General features: G+C 40.6%; 1 protein-coding gene across 11 annotated transcripts in view; it reads left to right on the top strand.

Annotated features, from left to right (window-relative positions):
• PTPRM (protein tyrosine phosphatase receptor type M) overlaps nucleotides 1–24,200 on the top strand; it is a 796,726-nt gene that overhangs the window by 373,423 nt on the left and 399,103 nt on the right. For all 11 annotated transcript variants that reach the window (XM_045459381.1, XM_045459379.1, XM_045459380.1 and 8 more), the window contains 2 exons: nucleotides 2,021–2,195; nucleotides 8,091–8,384. In XM_045459381.1, the coding sequence (XP_045315337.1) occupies nucleotides 2,021–2,195; nucleotides 8,091–8,384 (469 nt within the window). The remainder of the gene's footprint in view (nucleotides 1–2,020; nucleotides 2,196–8,090; nucleotides 8,385–24,200) is intronic.

The raw sequence follows: 24,200 nt of genomic DNA, 5'->3' as shown, positions 1-24,200 counted from the left end.
TTCTGTGCTTCACTATTAGCAAGCCCATTGCTAACTGCACATCAGCCATATTCTGCAATACCAGGTTCATTAGTAATAAAAGTGGTATTTTGACAGCCTGTCCACCTTCCTCCTTGAACTCATCACTCAATTAGTCCAGAATTCGGGTGGGGATGTGTGATGCCAGTCATGAAGCCAGTGTCCTTGTATATATCTTTGGATTCTCACAACTGCCCTGCAAGTGAGTTGTATCATCTTGTTGCAGATGAGGGAAGGGAAGCTCTGAGAAGGTAAATCACTTTAAAGGTAGCCAGGGCACCCTGGTCAGTCTAACTTCCAAATTCATATCCATTAGGGCATACTGCCAAAGAAAAAAATCATAGCTAAAAGCCTTTAAAAGACTTTGCATAATATAAATCACAGAGTAATGTAGATGAGTTTTATTATGTGTAGCCTAGCATTTTCATACTCCTACATAAAAACACTTTAATATAGCCTGAAAGTCCCTGAATGCACGGGGGTTTCCTTCCCTCCCCTGTTCCACTGGCTGCCTTAACCTCATCCAAAGCTTTCATTTCTTTCTAACCATCTCGGGCTTCCTGCATAGTTTCCTCTGACTAGAATGCTTTCTCTCTCCCACCATCCCCCTTTGCCTGTTAGCTCCTCCTTTCCCTTCACATCTCAGCTCACTTCTTCAGACTGGCCTCCCACAACTTCCATATCTAAAGATGGTGATTTCTGCCAGTCATCTGATCTGTCCCTTACCCACCACTGGCCATCATTCGTGATTCTGTATTCATTTCCAGTCTCTTCTACTTCCCTGTAACTAAACTGCTGTGGTCATCACCAACCACTCTTCTGTCACTCACCACTGTGAGCCTAGTGTCTTCACACGGTTGATAGCACCTGGTTGGCACCCAAAATGAGTTCTGGATAAACAGATGGACAGAGTGCTTGGCATCATGCTTTAGCTGTGACGTCTGTGCCCACTGTTTTTTACTCAATCTTTGCAAATAACATATTCGAGATAGCCTCTTTCCTGATAATTGTAACTCACTGTTATAGAACTGAAATGCTTGGGGTGCCTGGGTGGCTCAGTCAGTTACACATCCGACTTCAGCTCAGTTCATGATCTCATGGTTCATGAGTTCAGGCCCCACGTTGGGCTATCAGCTGTTAGAACCTGCTTCGGATCTTCTGTCTCTTTCTCTGCACCTCCCTAGCTCGTGCTCTCAGTCTCTTTCAAAAATAAATAAAAACATTAAAAAAAAAGAACTGAAATACTGTAGCCTTCTTTTGAAGCTTTAAACTGTAGGAAGCATAGAATGGATTTCCAAAGGTGCATAACTAAAGACGTGCTTAATGTGCTGGGATGGTGTAAGACAAGGCTGGTGCACTAAGGGAACATGCTTTATGTGGTTTTGAGACTATGGGATAAAGGGAGAAGCTTGTCTTGTAGCACTCAGGTAATATTAAGCATGTATTTGGTTTTTGTATGTCCTTGAAGAACATAATAAAGCTTAGAATAGTCCATCAGACCTGTTCGGTAAGCAATATGCTAATACCTACTTACGTTTTTAATGTCCTTCTTAATAAATTGTTTATTTGTTCGTGTATAAAATGAGGTCAGCAATAGGGTGGTGTGTGAATTAATTTCATTTTCTAGCCAAGCATAAAAACAGGATAAAGTGTTATGCAAAGTCCAAGTGGTGATCGTTTGGGAGTGAAACAAAGAATTTTTCCATATGCATTTTTTTTCTCCTCCTGGTGACTTCATTCAACATAATTAATATCTTGAAGGGGCAAATGTAAGACATCTCTGCACACTTCATTTTGCATCCCTCAATCTCAAAAGTGTTGACCACGGCAGAATTTCAGTTTCCTGGCCAGCTGTTTTCCTGGAACTAGGGCCCATGGGTAATAAACAACTAAACCAAGATCCACATGGAAATAACATGGATAATATGCTATCAGGTGTCTTCGTGTTTCCATATGACAGCTGATATTGCTTCTTTTTGTCCCCCCTCCCCCAATTATACAGGGCATCGATGTACGAGATGCTCCTCTCAAGGAAATAAAGGTGACTAGTTCCCGGCGATTCATAGCTTCATTTAATGTCGTGAATACAACAAAACGGGACGCTGGAAAGTATCGCTGCATGATTCGCACCGAAGGAGGTGTTGGAATATCAAACTACGCAGAATTGGTAGTTAAAGGTATTTAACGTCTTTTTATATCCCTGAATAGTCTATTAAAATAGACATGTCAGATGGTTGTGAGTTCATTATTTGTTTAAAGCTCAAACTTCTCCTTGTCTGTTTCCAAACAGTAGCTTGGTGACAGGTTACATTGATGGATTGCATTTTAAGTACAAATTTTGCACGTGCACAATATTTTTGAAAAATGCATTTTATTTATGTTGGTTTAGTTGCATACAAAGCAGCAACTGTGCTCTTGGCAAGTTCTTCTGCCGACTCCGTATACAGAGATTACAACCTATAAATTTTTTTTTAAGGAATGAAATTTTTTTTACTAATAGAAAATCACTTAAAATGCAAATATTCACCAGCCAGCGTGTTTATGATAGCAGGGTGGTTAATAAAATGAAGCAATGCCAGTATAAAAATGCTCAGTCATATCACACAAGCCATATTGATAATACTGAGTTAACATTCATAATGTTGCAGTTATGTTCCATTACTATATTTTGCGTGACTGAAAAATTGAGTCATTATATTCAGGAAAGGGCAGTCTGAGGGGGGGAAAAGAGGGGAAATACGTTTCTTCTGCTGGTCTAATGCTTTTTTCGTGGGCTGGGGGGTTTATGATATTAAAGTTTCTGGGGCTGTTCTTGGTCTCAGACAGAATAATTTGGAGTTCTAGAAGTACTACAAGGCATTTTTAGATAATTTCTGGCTGGCCATTGCTGTTTTGTCCTAGGAGAACAGAATGATGCCCGCTTTTGACATTTTTTCCCCTGCATTTGTTAAATATGAAACATAAAACTGATCTCTTTTGGATGGGTTAGTACTTTTTATCAGCAAATTTCTCCGTGCAAGCGGTTTTAAAGACTATAGGGTTCAAACCCCAGAACTAGCTATGCGGGCATGGGCCAGTGGCTTACCCTCTCTGTGTTTCTGTTGCCTCATGTATAAAATAGACATCAATAATGTCACCTGCATCATATGGCGATTAGGAAGGTCAAGTGCAAAAAGCATATGAATGGCACTTAGAACAGGTACATAGTGAGAAGCCAGCACTTGTTAGGGCCTTGACGGGGAGGAGGAGGAGGGTAAGGTGATTCTTACCCTCTGCTCCTGTATGTCAGTGATGCATGTTTAGAGATGCTTGTCATTACCACCTTTCTGAATTTTAAAACATATAAATGTCTGCTCAGCTATTCTCCCCCCGCCCCACCACACCCATATTGAATGAAAATCTCTGGGGACATAGCCTCTGTTATAAAATCTGTACGTGATTTTGGCATATGCTTCCATTGTGAAATCACTGCTGCCAATATTAGTCACTCCTGGCTTATGAGAGAAATGTTTATTGGTGAGGCTCCCCCCAGGCAGTATTAATCTGCAGCAACGACTAATGTTCTGCACATCGAAATATCTACTCCACTAATATATTTTGCCATGTCAGATTCTTACGAATTTTGGTTTATGGTAAAACTTTGGCTGATCTGGCTAGTATTTGAGTTTAAGTTTATTTTATTTATTTATTTGTTTGTATGTTTATTTATTTATTTGAATGTCTATTTATTTTGGGGAGAGAAAGAGAGAGAGAGAGAGAGAGAGAGAGAGAGAGAGAGAGAGAGCACGAGTGGGGGAAGGGCAGAGAGAGAGGAAGACCGGACCCAAAGCAGTCTCCAGGCTCTGCTCTGACAACAGAGAGCCTGATGCGGGGCTTGAAATCACAAACCATGAGATCGTGACCTGAGCCAAAGTCAGACATTTAACCAACCGAATCACCCAGGCGACCCTGAGTTTAGGCTTAATAGCTGTAAGAAAACAAATTCTTCAGAGTAATGCACACCCTACTTTGTAGAAGGCTCTTTGAGAAGCGAGGAGTCACAATGTAGAAATGGACACCATTTACCAACAAATCCAGTAAAGCAGCAGCCTCAGTGTCCCATGGCTGAGCTCTTTATCATCATTATTATTACTTAATGTTCATCTGGGCTTAGCTCTTCGTGACTATGTTCCGTTTTCTTATTGACAGTTGCTGCAGCGTTTCACTGTGACCAGCCATGTTCTTGAGGCATCTGCTTTATCAACAGTAAAACATAAATCTAGTAACCTCGCTAAAAATTGCCCCTGTGGAAAAGTTCATTTGTTTGGTGGCATAAGTAAATCATAAATTTCTAGTCTTCCAGAGCAAACATGAACACAAAAAATGAATGGGTTCTTATTCATACTGATGCAGCACATTTTCCTGTCAGGACGAGGAGCGGTAGCTTGGCTCATTGTGATAAAAATGTCCAGGCACCTCTTTCTATCTCTGCACACAGTCAGAGCCAGGGATTATTGGTTTGCAGTTGTGGCTCAAATCTGAAACTTACTTTTCCTCCATTTGTAATTTTTTTAAATGTTTATTTTTCTATTTTGAGAGAGAGAGAGAGAGAGAGAGCGCACATGAGTGGGGTAGGGGCAGAGAGAGAGGGAGAGAGAGAATCCTAGGCAGCCTCTGCACTGTCAGCACAGAGCCCAACACAGGGCTCAGTCCCATGAACCATGAGATCATGACCTGAGCTGAAATCAAGACTAATCAAGAGCTGGACGCTTACCCAATTGAGCCACCTAGTTGCCTCTCCATTTATAATTTTACAGCCATATTTTTCATATATTTTATTCTTTAATGAGATAACATGCTGAATTTTACTAGCATGTTACACTTAATAAAGTATTCACTTGAGATAATTACTTTGAAATAATGTAATGACATTTTTAGGCCACCAGTATATATTTAACTTTTTTATATGCATGTGATATTTGGAGTAGTGATTTCCAAAAAATGGGAAAAACTAAAGTCCGTAGAGTTCGTAAGTTACTTTCTTTCTTTCTTTCTTTCTTTCTTTCTTTCTTTCTTTCTTTCTTTCTTTCGTTCTTTCTTTCTTTTCTTCTCTCTCTCTCTGTCTCTCTTTCTCTCTCAATTTTTTTGAGTTTGTAACTTTCTTGAGGTCATGTGCTGATTTGGCACCAACCCCCCAAATGAAACCCAAGTCATTTTTTATCTTCTTTCCTATCTTATTCATGCCTGCCACTGCTTTTGAAATCTGGAACATGAAAAAGAAATATTTAATAGAGTCTCCATAATTTGTGTGTATGCATCTATATCAATATTATTTAATTATGTGAGGGATATATTAGGGATTCACATGCGTATCTATTAGCTGTATGTTTATGTATCTGTATGTGCATAAATTCTTTCATTGCTGGCTTAGTTCGGAATTACAGTTGACCCTTTAACAATCACGAGTTAGAGGCACGGACCCCTGCATAGTTGAAAATCTACATATAACTTTTGACTTCCCAGAAACTTAACCAATAGCCTGTTGTTGACTGGAAGCCTTACCCATAACATAAACAGTCAATTAACACACATTTCGTATATGTATTATATCTGTATTCTTACAATAAAGTAACCTAGAGAAAAGAAAATGTTATTAAGAAAATCACAAGGAAGAGAAAATACATTTACAGGACTGGAAAAAATCCGCATATAAGTGGGCTTATGCAGTTCACACTGTGTTCTTCAAGGCTCAACTCTTTTGATCATAATTTTCACTGTCAATTGGTCACATATTTTAAATTGCTTTTTATCACTTGGTATAGATTGAATTCCTTCCTCCCTCCCTCCCTTTCTCCTTTCCTTCCTTCCTTCCCTTTGGGAAAATGTATTCAAAATTTATATATTGACTTATTCTGGGACTGATTCTTCCAGCAAACCCACAAGTATTTTGGGATGTCTGTTGCAATTGTTTGCAGGTTCTAGTTGAATCTTTCATTTGATTTCACATATTTGGTACTTTTCTTCATGGGGAATTAATAGAGAAAATATTCTCAGGTCAAACAAGCACTAAAGTTTTGTCTATTTTAGGACACTAGTAACAATATCCTAAATGAATGGGTGTGCTCAACTAACCTTCGTGGCCTTGCCCCTGAGTTGTAGTTTGAATGGCAGCCCAGCAACCCTTGCTAGCATTTGTGACTTCAAAGTAATTAACTGCTCTTTCAGCCTGGCTACATCACTGCCTTAGGATATACTATAAAAGGCCCATTTCATGTCTCGGTTCAAGGAATCGCCTAATGATATAAATTGATGTTAAATCACGATGAGTTGAGTAAGAACTGTTTAAAGAAATGAAGAGCTAGCACAAAGTTGTAGTTTATGAACAATAGGAACATAGTTTAGTAAGTTTACATGAATTTTATAGTCCTCCAAATACGATTCATCCTTTAGTGTCTATTTTGACTTGGTGTAATGAGATTTCCCAGCTATTTTAGAAAGCCGATATGACTCATCACACTCCATCCACCAAAGGGAACTGATATTGCTGTTTATATTAGATTAGTTTAGGCATCTACCAGGTATCATCTCAAGGGCCAAGGTCAGGTGGTCCTGGCTGCCCTGAGATCCCTTTCAGCAGGAAATACGATCATGGTCAATTGGCTGTGTCTGCTGTTGGAGATGACAGAATTTGCATCATGCAAGCTAGCATAAGCCAGTAGTGGAATATAGCAGACTTTATTTTTTGTGCACTCATGAGCTAAATGAGGAGTTGAAATACACACACTCACACACACACACACACACACACACACACACGCACAAACCACCTGTGGAAACATTCTTGAAAACAAAATTAGATCTTACATTTCTTCTTGGATAGAGATTCACTAAGATAGAAATACATTATTTTGTACCTTACCTCCTTTCTCAGTATCATGTGTGGCACCACTTCTAGTGACATTGGGCACACAGGATGCCTTCATTTGGTGCCTGGCAAGCCACTCAACCAGCACCTCACGAATAAACTCGGAATGCTATTAAAAAAAAAAATACCTACTTCTCCCTTTTCAGACAATGATCTAGAAAGAGTCCATTTCTGATTTTAAAGAATGAACGAGATTTTTTTTGGCTTTAAAGAGTATTAACTATGGATTGCCTAGAATTTTACCAAATTGAGCACAGCTTGCACTTTGCCTTAGAGCTTTTCTTTCTACTCTCTGCTTGAATCAGACTCATTCCTGAAGGTTCCTTGAACAGCAGCAGTGGCAGGCAGGCTTTATTGCCCAGACTTCTTACTCCTCCTGTGGCTGAATGAGTCCATTGTGGTGGATTTTTGGGAAACAGGTCACCCTGGAAATGCATTTATGCCGAGATAAACTATAATTTCGGCCGTGTTTTCAAACTGATGATATCTTTGGGATATAAATATAGGGAAACTGAATTTAATATTCTGGATAACTGGTACCTTTGATGATTTCAAAGACATTCTCAGTAAGGAAGTTGGCAGTAGAGTGCCTCATGGAGCTTAAGTACTACCACTGAGAGAGCTTTTTAGCAAGTTACTTTTAGTGGGGAAAAAAATCCTTTGGCACCTTTGTAGGTGTATGAGAAAAATGAGTTGTGTCCTAAAACAACCTGGGGGTATACCTCCTTGAGCAGTCTTAGGTTTTAAAGATGGTTTACTTCACAAATTTGAACATTATGAAAAGCTGCACCAGTACACTTCTTAAAAATAACCTAAACCAAACTATTCTCATCAGTTCACTCCCGAAGTATTCATGGCTTCTGTATGTTAATACTTGATGCACGTTTAGCTATTTAAAGTTTTTTTAAGCTTATTTATTTTGAGTGAGAGAGAAAGCAAGTGGGGGAGGGACAGAGGACAAGGAGAGAGAGAATCCCAAGCAGGTTCCACGCTGTCAGCGCAGAGCTCGACAGGGGGCTGCATCTTACAAAGGGTGAGGTCATGATCTGAGCTGAAACCAAGAGTCACGGGCTCAAGCGACTGAGCCGGCCAGGCGCCGCACACATTTAGCTCTTTTAAAACTGAAGAGCCAAGTGTCTGAAAGATAGCTCTGTGGTTTGCCTTTCAGAACCACCTGTTCCCATCGCTCCTCCCCAGCTCGCCTCCGTGGGGGCAACCTACCTGTGGATCCAACTCAATGCCAACTCCATCAATGGGGACGGGCCCATTGTTGCCCGAGAGGTGGAATACTGCACGGCAAGTGGGAGCTGGAACGACCGGCAGCCAGTGGATTCCACGAGTTACAAAATCGGGCACCTGGACCCGGATACCGAGTATGAGATCAGCGTGCTGCTCACCAGACCCGGGGAGGGCGGCACTGGGTCTCCTGGGCCAGCTCTCCGGACAAGAACAAAGTGTGCCGGTGAGTAAGGGAGACCTGGGACTCCTTGTTACTGCCTTTCTGGCGTTGACCTACAGCACGGTGTTGATCAGGTGTTAACCTGCTCCCCAGCTCTGTCAGCATCCTCCGCAGGAACAAATAATTCCCTTCGCCCGGGAACAGTAACCCAACAGGACTTTGGGACCTCAAGGCTTGGTATTTCCAGGCAGCCTTCACCTCCTTTCTTTCCTTTTCCCTATTTTTTTTTTTTACTTACACCTTCCTGTGAGTATCATCTAGTTTGTACAGGCATTCTCCCTAAGGTTGACGTAAACTGTCTGCTTTGATGATGTCTGCTCATAGGTCACATCCTCTCACCCTGGTCCCCTTGTTTTATGTTTACAGTTAATGCGCGTTTAGCCTGGAGGGGCACCGGAATAATAGATTCCATCTTAGTGATAGCTTTAAAGCTGTGTTTTTATTGATGGATATTTAATGGAGGGGCTGCTTGCCAATGATGTGGGGCCCATTTGTAAAATAAGCAAGGGTGATTTGTGGGCTGCGTGCACTCTTCAAGTTTCGATTATAAAGTTCTAATTGACTGTGCCGAGCCCATTCTGCAGCTTAACTAAAGTGGGGTTGATGGAGGGAGAGATGTAGAGTCTTAGAAAAATCAAAACCCGAAGAAAGCTCCCGTGAGAAGGTGTAGTGCTTTCTGTGTGGCTACTTTCTGCCAGGGAAGGGGAGAGAAATAATACATGGGGATACTCAAGTGTTCTTTCCTCATTTAGATGAAGAATCCCTATATTGAACTGTGGGTTGTGGTGAGGAAATGCAATAAATTTTTATGGAATTAATTGAGTCCTCAGATAACATTCTTTAAGTAGACACATCAGTATGTTTCGTTTCTTTTTTTAACTTTTGAAGGTACTCAGAGCACAGTCTGACCCTGGCTGGTAGGAGAAATGATTAAATCTGAACAGGTGTAGATGTTTCAGTATTTTTTCTTTATACTGTGGAGTGGGTACTGTTTCCACAAGTTCAAAACTTTATGGAAGAATTCTGTATTTGTGTTGTTGTGGTGGTTTTTTAAAATTTCATTAGAAAAGGGAACAGCTACTTCCCCCCCCCCCCCCCGGGGATACATGATGGGCCTGTTCTAGCCAACTGAGTGTCCCCCACCGGGCGCTCAAGCCACCTGCCATGCAGGGTCTCTGGAGTAAACAGCAGTTCTGGACGGGCCCTTCACACAGCCCTGGCTGATGACTCCAAGGAGAAAGGAATTTGAAAACCCATTCTCTTCCTCACTTCTCCAAATGATGGCGTCTCCTCTTTTTAGTTGAATAAAACTGCCCTTCTTTTTTTGTGAAACAATTTCTTGTATTGTCTTATCATCTGTTGCAGGGCAACCAGTGGCCATGTATAACACTGTCTATATCATTTCGCAGTTGAGGCATTGCTCTCAAATCTGTTATTGATTTGATAACTGCCTTGTGAAGTCTCCAGGGCAGATACTGTCACTCCCTTTTACGGGTGGGGAAATGGGAGCCCACAAGGACCCGCTCCCCTCCAAGCATGCTCCGTTCGCAGCACGTTTAGTATGATTTCACCTCAGTGTGATTTTAAGGAATCCTATTTTGAGCATGGCAATATATAGTCTCCCTCTCTGTCCAAAAAAAAGGGTAGAATTCCATTGTCTAGACCAGAGAGATGATACCATCTGTTCCATTCTCGTCACTGACAACCCCGCCTACGTAATGTTTCCAGTCCTGTTCTTACTTCCGGATTTTGTCTTTTCTCTTGGTTTTCTGCCTGTTTCAGCTGTTGACACAATTGTTCTGTACATTTCCCCTGAATATAATGCTTGTATTTTTTTTTTTTACTGCTGCCTGATGTGTACGTGTATAACTCTCAAAGAGACGGCGTGCCTTTTAGAACACCTTGTCAGTCCTTTTGAAGAGATTAAAACCAATTTTGAATTGATATGTGCACGCCAACACTCTGCCTTAAAAGGTTTTAAACCTCACTTAAGCAAGGAAGCCTGATGATAAAGCATGCTTTTTCATCTTACTGTTTGCAACCTCAGGTTGAACTACTCTGTCAATGTCATGTGCTGGTGTTGAACATGGTTGAAAGACCTGCAGTTGGACAAGTCGGTCTTGGGAAATAGAAGTATGTTAGGTCAGAGAGTCAAAGCTAGAAATGAGAGGGGGAGGCATGATAGGTGGGCGAGGAAAGTGAAGTCCAATTTCTCTTTACTGTATGAAGAAATACAGGTTCACCCTTTCTTGACCTGAGGCTTTTGAGAAAATGGGAAGAAAAGGCTGGTGGCCGTGGCTGATAAGCAGTGGGACGTCGTGGAAGGCAGGACTGAGTTACAAGGCAGGATACAGGTGCTGCAGACTATAGACTGAAAAGTGTGGTACGGTCCCAGACTGTCACTCGGATGGTTTGTGGGTGTTTGGGGCTCACAAGGAATGAGTCATGGAGCTTATAAGCGGGGGTGGGGTGGGGAGGCTTTAAGCGTGCCGCCAAGTAGATGGAAAATGTCCGTGGCCGGGCTTGAACATGAACACCGAATGAATCTGATAGGGTGATGTGTGGTAGGAATAGTTGCACGTTTCATCCTGTATGGTTTAAATCCCAACAGTACTACTGTAGAATTAGAGTAATAAAATTTAGCAGCAGAATATACAAAAAAGAGATTGAGGATTTGGCTTAAATGTGTGGGAATCCATAATATGACCCATACCACTCTATAATGCTATTTCCTCAGCCCTATCCCCCACCAAAAACAAAACAAAACCTACTATAATTTTAGGTTGCATTAAGAAAGCCAAACACTCATGTTGAAGGAGGTGATAATCTTAATGTACCGGTGCTAGGTTGCCTCACTGTAATTATCACACTTATTTCTGATCCCTGAGTTTTAAGCAAGAGAGCACGAAATGGACTGTACTCCAGGGAAAGCACCCAGGTTAGGAAAGTTTCTGGAACCTTGCTCTACCAATGAGGAATGATGGAAAGAATTTAGAAAGGTGGTGGAGAAGAACAGAGGGCCTGTGCAAATTTGACAAGAACTGAATCATGAATGGTGAGTTTGCAACGGCTGATCCCTTCAAGCAGAACCTGACATTGTAGAAGGTGATTTCTGTATTCAGAAAAGGATTGAACCGGTGGACCCTGCAGATCTCTTCAACATGAAGATTCTGTGATTCTTGCATTGTTCTCTTTCTAATGAGATGGTCCATCGTATGTTTTTACCCTGAAAGTCTTTGACTTTCACTTTTATTTTATCTGTGTCCAGATATTCCCTTCTCGTGCTTGTCAAGTCCTGTTCTGCAGACTAGTGGAGGTCTGTGATGACATTTACAAAAATCTAAGCTCAAAGGGGGAAAATACTGCATTTTTAGCGCTGCTAAGTAAATTAAATTTGAAGAGATGACTCTTATTTTGAGATACGGCACCTGGTTTTTGAGTTAAAATATCCTTTTTATGAAATGATAATGCTGGAAGTTACTCAAGCCATAGTTAGCAGTCGAAAATGGAGGCTCTGGGACCAGGCTGCCAGGGTTTGAGTTCTGGCTCTGCCCGGAGCTATACACGTGACCGTGGGAAAACTGCTTACCTTCTGTGGACTTTCACTGCCTTATCCATCAAATGGGGATGATAATAAAAATATATATCTTGGGGGTGCCTGGGTGACTCAGTCTTAAGCGTCCAACTTCAGCTCAGGTCATGATCTCACAGCCTGTAAGTTCGAGCCCCGCATTAGGCTCTGTGCTGACAGCTTCTGATTCTGTGTATCCCTGTCTCTCTGCCCCTCCCCTGCTCACGCTCAGTCTCTCTCTCTCAAAAAATACATAAACATTAAAAAAAAATTTTAAATATATATCTTGTAGTATGGCCATGAAGCCTTCACGAGCTAATGTGTCTAAGGTATCTAGAGTAGAAGCTTACATATAGCAAATGGTCAATAAAAGTCAACTGCCATTTAAAATAAAAGTCTTTAAACATTTCCAATCAAAATAATTAGATGTTAACAACCTGATTTTGTTGCCCTGGATGTTTTACAAATAATTACTTACCTGGTAAATTGAAAATCTGAGGACCCGTTTTATATAACGGCTCATAGAATTCTCAGCCTTAGAGCACTGCATTCATGACAAACGTCATTTCTCTCATTTCTTCTATGAGATCTGTTTCTTTTGGACAAGTTTTCGGTTTTCATTTCTGTGCCACACCACTGAGACCTGTCCTGTCGTGTTTTGGTGACACCCATGAAAATGTATTTGACTTCTTGCATTAAAACGGCAAAATCAGTATTTATTGTCCTTCTCTGGGCAATGGAATTGATTTTCATGTGCGGCTAGTAGACACAATCTCATTACCTGGTCAGATTTCTTTCAAGAATTATAGCACACTTCTAGAGCTCTTGCTCCTTGTGTTTCTCAGAATTATTTTCAAATATATGCACAGGCTCTGTGCGTGTGACCTCGATCAAATCACTTAGCTTCTCTGGTTCTGTCTCCTTATCTTTAAATAAGGGCCATGACACCTGCTCTGACTGTATCAGAGGTGTTTATGAAAATCAGTTTAGATCTTATCTGTAAAGGGATTTTACAAATGATAAGTATATTCTGCTTATGCAGTGTAGGGTATTTTTTAAAAAATGATTATGATAAGGAGCAAGTTTCAAGATTTATACACATACCCACGTATCTTCCAGTTTTGCTGTTCAGCTATAGTTGGGTAACCTCGGAGAATTGAAATTACTTCAGTGTATCCAGTTAAGCAAAATATAATTTAGTTTGTGTTTTCTACTATATCTTGTATTCTTATAATTATGTACAGCTAGATCCCACAAGCCATTAATTGGTAGCTCCTTGAAAAAGAGAAATGGGAGATGCTGTTAGATTAATTTTCACAGTGGACTTTATATGTTTTATTTTGGGATCTTGATTTTATGTGTCCTGGTTATTGTTTAACTGTGGCTGAGTGACTTGCTAATAGCTGGCCCCAGGAGTTAAAGAAGGATGGTGGTAAACTAATGACCTAACAATTAAGATCGGTAAGAGTGGGAAAAAAGCAAAAGCAAAAACAAGCTGAACCGAAATATGTTCTTTAGAATTAACGTAACGAAGCACCTGGAAAAAAGAATGATTGCGCCTTAAAAAAAATGTATTCGTGAAATATTTATTGAACACCCAAATTTACAAGGCTCTGAGGGTAGAGCAACTGGACAAGGTCTACCCTCCGAGCTGATCTCTTTGGGGTATGTGAGGGAGGAAATGTGCAGTCAATAAACAAATATATATACATACATATATACTATCGTAAATGCTGCACAGAAAGACAGAGGAGCTAGAGAATGGAGGGAAGCAGGAGATTTTTTTATTAGAGTATCTTTTATTTTTAATTGTGGTAAAATCACATTCCATAAAATTCGCCATCTTAACCATCTCTAAGTGTATGGTTCAATAATGCTGAGTACATTCAATCTCTAGAACTGATTCCTTTTGCAAAACTGAAACTCTGTAGCCATACAAATTCCCCAACCCCCATCGCCAGGCCCCACCAACTACCACTCTACTTCCTACCTCCATGAATGTAACTACTAGGTGCCTCTCGTAAGTGGAATCATGTAAAATTTGCCCTTTTGTTACTGGCTTATTCCATTGGCGTTATGTCCTTAAGGTTCATTCATATTATGGCATGTGTGATTGGACCTTTTTAATTAATCTGATAATTGTATTGTTTATACTTAGTTTATGTGACTTTTTGTAAACTATTTTGAGACTTTAAGCACCAACTTGGGCTTTTAATGAAATTCGTAATGCTCAATGTATTAATTTTTTTTTCAACGTTTATTTATTTTTGGGACAGAGAGAGACAGAGCATGAATGGGGGAGGTGCAGAGAGAGAGGGAGACACAGAATCGGAAACTGGCTCCAGGCTCCGAGCCATCAGCCCAGAGCCCGACGTGGGGCTCGAACTCACGGACCACGAGATCGTGACCTGGCTGAAGTCAGACGCTTAACCGACTGCGCCACCCAGGCGCCCCGTTGTATTAATTTTTTAATGTTTATTTTTTTGAGAGAGAGACCAAGCATGAGTGGGGGAAGGACAGAGAGAGAGAGAGGGAGAGACACACATGAAGCAGGTTCCAGGCTCTGAGCTGTCAGCACAGAGCCCATCGTGGGGCTCGAACCCATGAACCGCAAGATCATGACCTGAGTGCTCAATGTATTAAAAAACACTTCATCTTTATGACTCATGGAAGCCTTGCCTACTAAAGCAGGTAGTACTGTTGTGCTTCCAGAGAGTCAAAGTACAAATAAGTACTCTAGAAGTACTGTCGCAGATGGTACAGCCGTCCTGTCAGCCGTTGACCTTCTGTTTGTCAAGAATAGGGTGATACAAGAAATTTTAGATTGTTTTTTACAATGTACCATTCTTTTAAACTAGTAAAGGTGGGTACATTTTATGCCTATTTGCATAGAGGTGTATATTTGTTCTATGTATACCTCATTGGAACCTTTACATCATTGTAATAGAAACTTCAGAGCGCCTGGGTGGCTCAGTCTGTTGAGTGTCCCACTTCGGCTCAGGTAATGATCTCACAGTTCGTGAGTTCGAGCCCTGAATTGGGCTCTCCGCTGTCAGCATGGAGCCCACTTGAGATCTTCTGTCTTCCTCTCTCTCTCTCTCTGCCTCTCCCCCGCTTGCTTGCTCTCTCTCTCTCAAAAATAAATAAACATTAAAAAAAAAATAAACTCCAAACATATGTTACATTAAAATTTATTTTTGGTCTGCTCAGTTACTTCCATAACATGTAATTAAAGCCATCTTATCTTCAGTGACACGAGACGTGGGCCATGTTTCCCATGTTCTTTTGGGTCCCTACCCCTTCAGATACTCTATGGTCTGGGACAGATTGAGTTTGTGCCCAACCCACTGTGGAATATTTTCATGTATCTCCTGTTCTTTGTGACAGCAGTTGTTCTGTTGCACGAGAACGAATATATTTGTGTCTATTTGTTCTCGTGTGTCCTTGCCATGGGCTTTGATGAACACATGTATACGTGAGCAAGGGCTCAGAGGCCCTGACCATGGAAATGCTCTGTGGAACTACAGGGCTGGAGTTTCATGTTGTCTTTCAACACACACCCTGAGGACGTCTCTTAGTGTACTTTTACAGTAGTACCTTCTGTCCTACCTGCTCTTGTCTAAATCTCACGAGATTTTGGTTAATATTGGTTTTGAAATGTTAATCCCCGGGTTTGCTAAATGTGACACTGGAGAGAGTGGTTTTATTTTTATTCATTTTTAATTTTTTCAAAGTTTATTTATTTTGAGAGAGTGAGAGCAGGGGAGGGTCAGAGAGAGAGGGAGAGAGAGAGAGTATCTCAAGCAGGCTCCATACTGTCAGTGCAGAGCCCGATGCAGGGCTCGAACTCATAAACCATGAGATGACCTGAGCCAAAATCAAGAGTCGGACGCTTAACTGAGCCACCAGGCACCCCAAGACTGGTTTTAAATACACCTGAATGAGATTCACATATGGGAAAAGAGGAGTGATAGCTTCTCAGCACGGGGGCCTTACATGATGCCCAGACTGTGTGATACTTGCATTCCACTGAAGGCCAGCATCTCTGTGTCTTAGGTCTACTTGTGGGAGAAAAAGAATCATTCTGGTTGCAGTGGGGCTGATCTGAAATTATACCCTGCCAAGGGTTGCCTGGGTGGCTCAGTTGGTTAAGCGTTGACACTTGATTTCAGCTCAGGTCCTGATCTCACCTCACGGCTCATGAGTTCGAGCTCCACAGTGGGCTGGTGTGGAGCCTACTTGAGATTTTCTCTCTGCCCCTCCTCTGCTTGTGCTGTCTCTCTCTCAATAATAATAATAATAATACCCCTGCCAAAACCTGATTTGTTTTCTTTCTGTATCAAGGATAGCCTAATTTGTCTTTTCTGTACAAAACTGTCACAAATATGAATTTGGACTTACACGGTTGACCCGTGGGCCCTCATGAGCAGGAGGGAGCCTCTCTAAGATCTAACAATGGCTGCTATTCATGGGAAATACAGGCCAGAGACCTCACTGAATGGAACATAATTTATTTTTAATTTAAATTTATTTACTAGGGGAAAAAGTAGTGTTCTAGTTCTACTTCTGAAACAGCTCTGCCAAAGGGCATCATGTTTTTAATGCATTTCCAACACATGAAACCATTAAGAACCTTTTTTAATTATAAACATTAAAAGGGCATACGAAGTAGTTTCCCTATGAGGCTCTAGATGTAAATACATTGCATTAAGTAGCCTCCTTGCATTTGGGCAGAGGACAGACTCATCGTGGCAATGCTGCATCTTCTTTTTTTTTTTATTATAATATAATCAGCAGGTGTGTACAGGTCTTTATGCCCAGAGGCTGCATAGTAACCTCCACCTCAGATCCTGCTGCCTTTAAAGACTGGGTCAGCACTTTCCCTGTGTGTGAACCCACGGGCATGTGGCATCGCCACCCAGGCACCCTTCTTTCACCTTAAAGTCTGACTGACTCGGGTAGTTCTGATACTAATAGCTAAAAACAGCTCAACAAATTACTTCTCTGTTCTGGACCTAACCTTCCAGGTAATTCTGGTCCCTGGCACCTTCTTCTTCATAGCACTGCCAGGAGAACGAAATGGGCTAATGCATGAAAAACGACTAGCCAAATACTTTGGTCACATGGCACGCCCTGAATTCGAAGTAGGCTTGCTAGCGGATTGTGATCAGTTTATAAAATTCATAAACTTGTCACCACCTGAGGATAGTACTACCATGGCAGAACCCTCCAGTAGGACTGTTAAGCCGAGCAGGTTGGAGTTTATTTGGCACACCTACATCAAGCTGCAGTTTGCTTTAAGTAACACAAAACATGCATGTATGTCCTCAAGCTAATGTCAAAAAATGATTACACGTTCACTGGAATCTGGGAGAATGTTGCATTTGGACTCTTTCACGTGTCGTCAGGGTAGAAAACCGCGTACGGCCCAGAGTCACTGGAGGGTAGCAAAGAAAATAGGGTAACTTTGAACTTCACGTGCCAGACATCGTTATTCTGTGATAGTCGGTGTGTTGCAATTAGTCGTGACTTGAGGAATGTTCTGACACTTTAAACCTTTGAAGAGTACTGCCCCCGACCCTGTCACCTCTAAGTTGGCCCAGAACACGCCAAGCTTGACAACCACAGTTTGATTAGAGCAACAAGGCAGCCTGTGGAGTATGAGTGTTTTGGGGGGACGTCTTTCCTTTTGCCCTTGAGCCACAGACCTCAGGTAGTTTGGGGATCCGTATTGAATGAGATCGGAGATGAGGGTTCTGATGCTCTGGATGGAAGGAACTCAGGTACACAGGAAAAATCTTACACTGTGAAGACTTTCTGAGACAGGCTAACCTGTGTTCTATGCCCCTGACCCAGGAGCAGAAAGATCTAGTCTCAGAGTGGCTTTTATCTTCAGAACATCCTAGGAAAAATGCACTCATTCTTAACTTCCCAGGTATACCACGTGTTTGTACATTGATGTGGACAGATAACTCATCAGAGTACATTCTATGGCATTTGGCCTCCAATTAGAACTTGCCTGCTCTGTTCTGTAAGGATAAGGCTGTTCATGTGGTTAAAAACTAAGTTAATAAGTAAAACACATGAGAACTAAGACCTGCACAGTCATAACAACAATTATGAAACCTTGATGATATGTCAAGATTTTAGTTTACGAGGGTCAACCATGCTCCTTTGCTTGTTTTTTTATAAATATTTTTTATAAATGAATTTTAAGAATATAAAGAACTGGTAATTACATCACATATTAGAATAAATTGCGAGGGAATAGATAACTTTAAAAGTGAATAATGCATATCAACTAGATTAAAACCACAAATACAAGAAATTTTATTAGGAAGTATGGTTACACCTTTTCTTAAAATAAGAATGATAATAGAACTGTTTGATATCAAAATTGCTGATCTTCCAACCATGTTATTACACTTGTAGAAGGAATAATATAAGTAATAGAACTATTCAGATAAAATATTTCTATTGACCAAATAGCAGCTCTTCTTCTATATAGATCTAGAAAAGTGACTGTAGACACAGATTTCCAGTGGGCATTGAAAACCCTCTCTAGCTCAAATTAGCAATAGAAAAGATACAGATGTTAATATATATTTCTGCTAAATATTATATATTGCTATTTCACTATTCGTGAGATAGACTATATTGCTTTTAAGTTGGATCATGAATCATCAAAAGTAACATTTTATTTGTTAATGTCTGTATCTTTTTGTCTATTTTTTTTTAAATTTTTTTTTTAACATTTATTTATTTTTGAGACAGAGAGAGACAGAGCATGAACGGGGGAGGGGCAGAGAGAGAGGGAGACACAGAATCGGAAGCAGGCTCCAGGCTCTGAGCCATCAGCCCAGAGCCCGACGCAGGGCTCGAACTCACGGACTGCGAGATTGTGACCTGAGCTGAACTCGGATGCTTAACCGACTGAGCCACCCAGGCGCCCCTCTTTTTGTCTATTTTAATTACTGAAGTAATAAGTGCCATATAAGGTGGCAAACAATACAGAAGTTAATAGATGCTCACATCTTTCTTTCAGTTTCTTTCCTGGGGATAATACTTAAGTGTTTTCCTTGTACATCTCTCTTTATGCCCATATAGGCATATAAATATCAGTATATGTCCCAGATCTTCCTTACTGCTCATTCTATCAGAATGAGATCATATTGTACATGGTATTCTGCAATTTTATTTCACATTTGTCAATAGTTACTAAACATCTCTCCAGTTGCTAGAGTCTAGTACTCTCTCTCTCTCTCTCTATATATATATGTGTGTGTGTGTGTGTGTGTGTGTGTGTGTGTGTGTGTGTGTATATATATATATAATTTAATTCTGAGGAGTAGCTCTTTATTTTTCTGGAATATGGGTACTTTAATTACTCAGCTCTCCTCCCTTTTCTTTTTTTATGTGAGCTCTACTCCCACTTGAACTCATGATCACGAGATCAAGAATTGCATGCTCTACCCGCTGATCCAGCCAGACACCCCTCAGCTCTCCTTGTTTTGATGGGTAGGGAGGTCATTGTTTTCTATTAAAATGAATATTTCAATAAATATTTGTACATATATTTCCTTATATTAAAATATTTTTATTTCTGTAGGTTACAGTTTTAAAGTAGGACTGGTGGGACAAAGATAGATGCATTGAAGATTTTAGTAGATGTTGTCAGATTACTCTCCGGAAGGTTCTAGCATCAGCAATGTGTGCCAGTTGATTTCTGAATGTACTTTTGAGCAGTGAATATTAATCTCTTAAATTTTGTTTTTATTAGCTCAGATATGGCACATCACTATTTTAATTTGCATTTCACTTTTTCTCGTGTTTCTAATTGACTTTTTATATTACTTCATCATGAACTTACCTATTTCTATCCTTAGGATACTTTTCCAATTGTTCCCTTTTCATTTGGTAGGAGTGTTTTATATAGTAGGATTGTTAACCATTTGTCCTGTGTTTTTTGAATATTTTCCCTCATTCTACTATTTGCCTTTTGACTTTATTCATGGTATATTTTATTAAAGAGAAATGTTTAAATTTATGTAGTTAAATCTATCAGTCTTACCCTCCAGGGCTATCCATATACTTTAATATATGATAAAACTGTCATTAGAATTTAAATCAATCCAAATGGAAGTGAATTTATTATCAGTAGATAGCCAGATATGAAGTAACATTTGCTAATTAAACTCTTATTTTTCCCTGTGGCTACTCACTTTCCAGTCTTGTTTTAGAAGTTATTTTCCCACCTTGTCTTTGAATATTTTAAAGAGTTTTTACACTTAGATCTTCAGTCTGTGAAATTCTGGTCAGAAAGTCTTGCGGGGAAGACTACAGGACTGGGGAGTCTTCTGGGAAGGGTTCCTTTGCTCTTTAATTATGTACAAGGAAAAATGATCTTTTCTCACCTTTGCTATGGGATGCTATATGATGTGGTATCCAGGAATGCAGCAGGTATCAATTGACCACCAGGAAATCAGCTGAAAGGATACTGAGTAGGAAGGCTGAGTAGACATAATCAAAATACTCTCCATCCCTGATTTTAGTTTGTTTCATTTATTTATTCATTTATTAATTTATTTGACAAATACTTATTAAGACTCCATGATTTGACAGGTATCCTCTAGGCTTTGGGAGAAGCCCAAAATGGTGAGAAAAACAAATGAATACATTGCCCTCATGGATGTAACTTTCTAATTCAGAAAGTCTTCCATTGGTTTTTTGGGGTGCCTGGGTGGCTCAGTCAGTTGAGCGTCCAACTTCAGCTCAGGTCATGATCTCATGGTTCTTGAGTTTGAGACCCTCGTCGGGATCTGTGCTGACAGCTCAGAGCCTGGAGTCTGCTTTGGATTCTATGTCTCCGTCTCTCTCTGTCCCTTCCCTGCTCATGCTCTGTCTCTCTTTCTCTCTCTCTTTCTCAAAAGTAAATAAACATTTAAAAATAAAAATAAAAATAAAATCTGCCATTGGTTTTCAATGCATGCACATATTTAAGTGAAGCAAGGCTTGCATAGATTACCCGAACAGTGTAGGGAGGAAGTTCTAACAGTAAGCATAAACATTAGGGCAGACTTTACAAATAAATCATTTTTATTGGGGTGCTTTGTGCTGCAAGTAACGTAAAGCCAATTCATATAAATTAATAAGGAAACTTATGAACTTGTAGTAACAGGAAATCCATAGATAAATCAGTCACACTTTATAGGTTGTTGATTTGATTTCTCAGTAGTATTACCTGGGACATGAGTTCTTTCCAAATCTCCCTTGCATTGGTTTCACCCCAAGGCTGGTCTTCTTCATGGTCGTAAGAAGGCCTTTAGAAGCAACTAGGAAAGTATGCTTTATTCAAATCTGTCAGAAGGGGAAGAGAAACATTTCCCCAAATTTAGAATATCATTCCTTTCTTTCAATCTATTAGGCCAGTAAGGACTAATAATAATTGCCAGGAGATTTTTGTGAAATAGTTGGCTTAGTGTCCTTATTCTCAAACTTTAATGTAGTTTAGTGATGTTAATGTATAACAGAATCACCTGGAAGCCTTGTTAAAAGGCAGATCTCCAGGTCTCACCCCAGAGTTTATGATTCAGTAGGTTTGGGGTCAGCAATGTATATTTCTAACAGATTCCCAGAGGGTGCTAATGTTGCTGGTTGAGAATTGCTGATTTGGAGGAATGCAGATATACCCTTGTATCACACACCTGTTAAAACTCAGGACACTGACAAAACCTCTCGCTGGTGCGGATGTAGAGCAAGAGAAACTCTCAGTCGTTGCCAGTGGGAATGCAGAACAGTAAAGCCACTTTGCAAGACAGCTTGGCAACTTCTTACAAAATGAAATATGCTCCTGTCGTGCAATCCAGCAATAGGTCTTCTTGGTATTTACTCAGAGGAGTTGAAAACTTATAACCGCCCCCAAACCCTCACCTGGATGTTTACAGTAGCTTTGTTTATAATTGCCAAAACTTGGAGGCTACCAAGATGTTCTTCAGGAAGACACTAAACAAACTGGCGCATCAAGACAATGGAATATTATTCGTTGCTAAAAAGAAATGAGCTATCAAGCCATGAAAAGACATGGAGGAAATGTAAACGCATATTACTAAGTGAAAAGTCCAATTGTAAAGGCTACGTGTGTATACTTCCAAGTATATGACATTCTGGAAAAGGCAAAATTGTGGAGATGGCGAAAAGTTCAGTGGTTGCCAAGGTTTAAAGGGGAGGGACGGATGAATAGGTGGGGCGCAGAGGATTTTTAGGGCAGTGAAAATACTCTGCATGATTCTGTAATGGTGACTACATGTTATTATACGTTTTTCCAAACCCAGAGAATGTACCACACAGAGAGTGAACCCTGACATATACTATGGACTCTGGCTGATAATGATGTGTCAACGTAGGATCACAAGTTGTGACAAACATACCACTGTGGTGGGGGAAGGAGATATTGGGGGAAACCGCACATGTGTGGGGAGGCAGGCGTGTATGGGAAATCTGCTCAGTTTGGGCTATAAACCTAAAACTGGTTTAAAAATAAAAAAGGTATATTCTTGGGTCTAGAGATGGGACGAGCTATCCCTGAGCCACAGGGCATGGAGAACAAAAGCTGAATGAAATTAGAGATTTGGGGAGCTAGTGGGAAGGATGAAGGAGAATAAATGCTGGATAAGAACCAACAGGGTACTTTATGCAAGTTGATGAATTGAATGCGGTATTTATAGTCAAATTACTATTGAGAAATTCGGCAAGGTTTATTTCTTATCTTGAATAAATACTAAGTACGATCTGTGAATCAGAATTGATATCTGCAGAGAACCATGCTTTTAATTTAAAAAAACACCTTGATTTTACTAGGGATGCTAGAAAAGTTTACTATAGGGATTAATTGGAAATCCATTCTTTATACTCAGTGTGGATCTAACCTTGAGGTCAGTTATAATGGGAGAAATTTATATTACCTGAATTGTTTAGAAGATGTTGGGATGCAATTTGCCCTGGGCCTCTCATGCTTCTATGTATCTTCCCAGCAGAGGCACCAGTGCCCTTTGTCCTGGGCTCTTTTTTCAAGGATGTTTGGACAGGGAACAGCCTTGAAAGACAGAATTAGTGCCTCCCGCTGGAGCAGAGAACACGCTATATTACTGTTCAGTATAATAAAGATAATATCTCTCTCTGGAGCAAAGGGCAGACACGTTTCCTTACACACATAATAAAAGATTTGGATTCCCTACACCATGGTTCTTCAGATGTAACAAAAACCTATTGCAAGTGTAGCATGACTTGGACCCTGGGACTTTGGGGGCATGGGGAGCCCACAGGAGCCAGAAGCTCATGTCACTTCCTGTGCCATTCGTAATAAAGTCCTTTGTCTCTGACCTAGGAATCTCACATCTTCTGTCTATAGAACTGGGACAGGTAACTTGTTAATTTGGAAGTTGGGTAAAATCTCAGCCCCTTTGTAGTTCCTGACAGAATATACCTAGAAGAAAAAAAGATTGAATTCTTAGTAACTCATTTGACTCCTACATTTTGTTGAGTGGGAAGTTGAAACCTGGATATCTGAAGCAACTTGCACACGTGCACCACGAGTCTGTTTGCACAAGTGCACCTGGATTCTGTTCACAAAAGTGCACAGTGAGCCTGTTTGCACAAGTGAAGCGAGTCTGTTTGCACAGGTACACATCAGTCTATTTGCACAAGCGCACAGTGAGTCTGTTTCACAACTGCAGTGAGTCTGTTTACATAAGTGCGCACTGATTCTATTTACAAAAGTACACAGAGAGCCTGTTCGCACAAGTGCAGTGAGTCTCCTTGCACACGTGCGGGTCTTTTTGCACAAGCGCACAGTGGGTCTGTTTCACAACTGCAGTGAGTCTGTTTACATAAGTGCGCACTGATTCTATTTACAAAAGTACACAGAGAGCCTGTTCGCACAAGTGCAGTGAGTCTCCTTGCACACGTGCGGGTCTTTTTGCACAAGCGCACAGTGGGTCTGTTTGCTCAAGTGCAAAGCAAGTCTATTTAATAAGTGCACAGGAAGTCTATTTACACAAGTGCACAGCGAGCCTGTTTGTGCAAGTGCACAGCAAATCTGTGGCTGCAGAAGCAAGCTTGTGGCTTGAGGTGCACGCTGCCTTTTGCCTCACTACAAAACCCGGCTCCAGAGTCAAGCCTACAGCCCTGGTTCAGAGTTGACTTAAAGATGTGATAGGACATAAAAATCTCTCATTTCAAGATAGAAGCAG

Source organism: Leopardus geoffroyi, chromosome D3 (assembly GCF_018350155.1).
Source record: "Leopardus geoffroyi isolate Oge1 chromosome D3, O.geoffroyi_Oge1_pat1.0, whole genome shotgun sequence".
Lineage (NCBI taxonomy): Eukaryota > Metazoa > Chordata > Mammalia > Carnivora > Felidae > Leopardus > Leopardus geoffroyi.
Note: the sequence above shows the minus strand (reverse complement) of the source record. Positions and strands in the feature narration are given on the sequence as shown.